General features: G+C 39.9%; 1 protein-coding gene across 1 annotated transcript; it reads right to left on the bottom strand.

Moving 5' to 3' along the window:
- Positions 1-1,844: 1,844 nt before the first annotated feature.
- Positions 1,845-2,587, bottom strand: LOC18442141 (uncharacterized protein At5g01610). The gene has a single exon (XM_006852365.4). The coding sequence runs from the start codon at positions 2,526-2,528 to the stop codon at positions 2,118-2,120; it is 411 nt and encodes a 136-aa protein (XP_006852427.1). The 5' UTR covers positions 2,529-2,587; the 3' UTR covers positions 1,845-2,117.
- Between the last annotated feature and the right edge of the window lie 223 nt (positions 2,588-2,810).

Below are 2,810 nucleotides of genomic sequence, written 5' to 3'. Positions count from 1 at the left end.
AATCTACCAAATCTGAATTACCTCAACTTCCATCAAAGAAGTCTTTGAAAATTTAACTTTCAAGCCCAGAGCAACTCCATAGCATCTCAGAAAAGTTGTAATGGTGTGTACTTGTTTATAGTTTGTATCACAAAATATAAGGGAGCTATCGGCATAATGCATATGCGAGATGGAAGGACCATCCTCATCAACTTTAAACCCATTGAATCTGCCCCTCCTTCCAATGTTTTTAAGCATTAAACTAAAACCTTTTGGCACAAAGGTAAAAATGAACAACGGAAAGGGCATCACCTCGTCTTAAGCCCCTCGCAGCTTTGAAAAAACCTTGGGGACAACCATTGATAATGACCGAGTTGTGAGTTGACAAGAGGCATTCCAAAATCCACTTTCTCCATTTGAACTCTAACCTCATACAAGCCATGATTTCATCCAGAATTCCCCATTCAACCCTATAACATATCTTCTCCATATCCAACTTCAATAACACCACCGGTTCACCACTCAATGCTCTCGAATGCAAATATTCTTGTACAGTCAATTTACTATCCATAATGATCTTACCTTTAATGAAAACATATTGGGTACCAAAATAAGCACATGTAACATGTTCATTAGTAGCGTAGCCAAAATCGTAGCGATGATTTTATATAAATTGGTAAACAACTAATAGACCTAAGATCATTGACACCTGCAATAGAATCTCTCTTAGGGATCAAAGCAATGCAAGTAGAATTGATGCATTTATCAATCACCCCTCTCTCTATGAATTCTTGAACCATCTCTAAAACTTCATCCTTAACTAAATCCCATTTTTTAAAAAAGAGTATAATGGGAAAGCCATCTAACCAAGTGGACTTGTCACCTTGGCAGTGAAAAAATTGCATCCTTGATCTCTTCCAAAATTATTGGAGCCTCCAAATCCCTCAAAATTTGTTCTGACAAGCATTTGAAAGGTACTCCCCTAAACCTAGCCCCAAAATTATATTCACTACAAAAAGCCTTCTCAAAATGCCCAATGAATTCATTTTTCCAACCAATTTCATCCTCCTCATGTACACCATCGAAATTATATCCAAAATATTGTTTTGATGTCTCTTGGCATTTGCAATTGTATGGACGAAACCAGTGTTCAAATCTCCCTCTTTAAGCCACTTCACCCTAGACTCTGTCTCCAATAAATCTCTTCTTGCCTAAGCAATTCATGTAAAGAATTATTGAGTTGAGTTCTCTTTGCTAGAAGAGCTTCATAAACAACTATATTTTCCTTAATTTCTTCCGAGTCTATATTGGTTTTCAAGTAGAATCTATTATTCCTTTCCAGACAATTAATTTGTTCTTGGCATTCAGATGTTTCTTATGAAATTTAAGATCACACCATCCATGTACCATCACCATATTTCAACCAAGTTTGTTTAATTAGCTTCTTGACTTCAACCTCCAACAACCAAGGAATCTCCATTCTAAAAGGAAGGATTTCTAAAAGTGACATTGTGGCACTCACCACCCTGACCACTTCTGCCTCGAGTCGGTCGCTACGTATAGTAATCAGAACCACGACGTGTCACGTAAGTTCTCTCCTCATATTTAATCGCTAACAACCCTTGATAATTTTAGGAATTGGGCTTGGATTTGAGTTGTTAGCAGTTTAGTCGAGCAATGCTACATCTCAAGTTCGATTCCTACCAATGAACTATCAAAAAAAAAAAAAAGAAAAAAGAAAATCAGAACCCACACGATTAATGTACGTTTTATTTTTATAGGATCATGAGTACATGTTCAGTTCTCTTAAACCATCGTTGTTACGAATTATAGAGAATTATGGCTTCAACAACCATAACACTCAGTTAAGCAACAAGGTATGCCTCACTTTTCCATTAATAATAGAGAAAACATGATTAGCAAATCAATTCTCCGAACATATCTCAAAAGAAAGTAGCTTATTTTCGCGAATCAAGTAAACTAGAACAACCAAACACTCCAATATCATCCGTATCATTGAGGTGGTAGGATCATATAAACTCCAGTTTTAAAGGATGAAGAAGCAAGGGAACAACTACATTATCTTAACAGCACTGTGTGTGTGAGAGGGAGAGAGGTGTGGTGGAGTGGGGACACCACTACTGTCCGGCCGCAAACGCCTCGACCGGGAATGTCTTCTTGACTCCAGCAAGGCTCTTGAACTGGATCTTACCAGTAGGAGGATTATTGACGGTGATCTCGTTCACTGGAGGCCACAGCATGAGCTCCTTGGCCTTGACCCCCTTGAGCTTCTTAATGCATTTCTTTTGGACATAGCCCGTGATCTCGGTGTCGTAGCTCACTTGCTTGCTCACCATCTTGAAGAGGTGCTCCACCTTCTTCTTTTGCACGATCCACATGTAGCCGGTGGCCCGCACAAACCCTACTTCGATCACGTCGGCCAACGGGAGGAGGCCAACAGGCAGTTCAAACTCTTCCAAGAGAGAAAGAGCTAATTTCAGCCCTTCTTCATGCCCCTTATTCACTATGCCTCCCTCCTTCTCAGCCATGGCTACAAGTTTTAGTAAAAAGCCTCTCTGTCTCTCTCTCCAATTCTTGGTATGGATTGGAGTTCTTGTGATTATAATGGAGGGGATGGTCTCCATTTATAAAGAGGTGATGTGAGAGGTTCATATGAATAGGTCAAGAAGGATGGGGAAAACAAGCTTCTATACCTAGGGTGAATCGCCCATTTTGGCTAGCCTGCTTGTTAGGGTAGTTTGGTACAATCGGCTTGTGTGGAAGCATTCTCCACTTCAGTGCGCAAAAACTTGGGTGAGCCAACTCGGACT

The sequence above is a fragment of the Amborella trichopoda genome, chromosome 1 (assembly GCF_054954075.1).
Source record: "Amborella trichopoda isolate Santa Cruz 75 chromosome 1, AtrichopodaSantaCruz75HAP2 v2.0, whole genome shotgun sequence".
Classification (NCBI taxonomy): Eukaryota; Viridiplantae; Streptophyta; class Magnoliopsida; order Amborellales; family Amborellaceae; genus Amborella; species Amborella trichopoda.
The sequence above is the reverse complement of the archived record's forward strand: the minus strand, read 5'-3'. Positions and strand labels throughout refer to the sequence as shown.

Coding starts and splice junctions, on each gene's coding strand:
- LOC18442141 (XM_006852365.4), bottom strand. CDS start 2,528: ATGGCTGAGAAGGAGGGAGGCATAGTGAATAAGGGGCATGAAGAAGGG.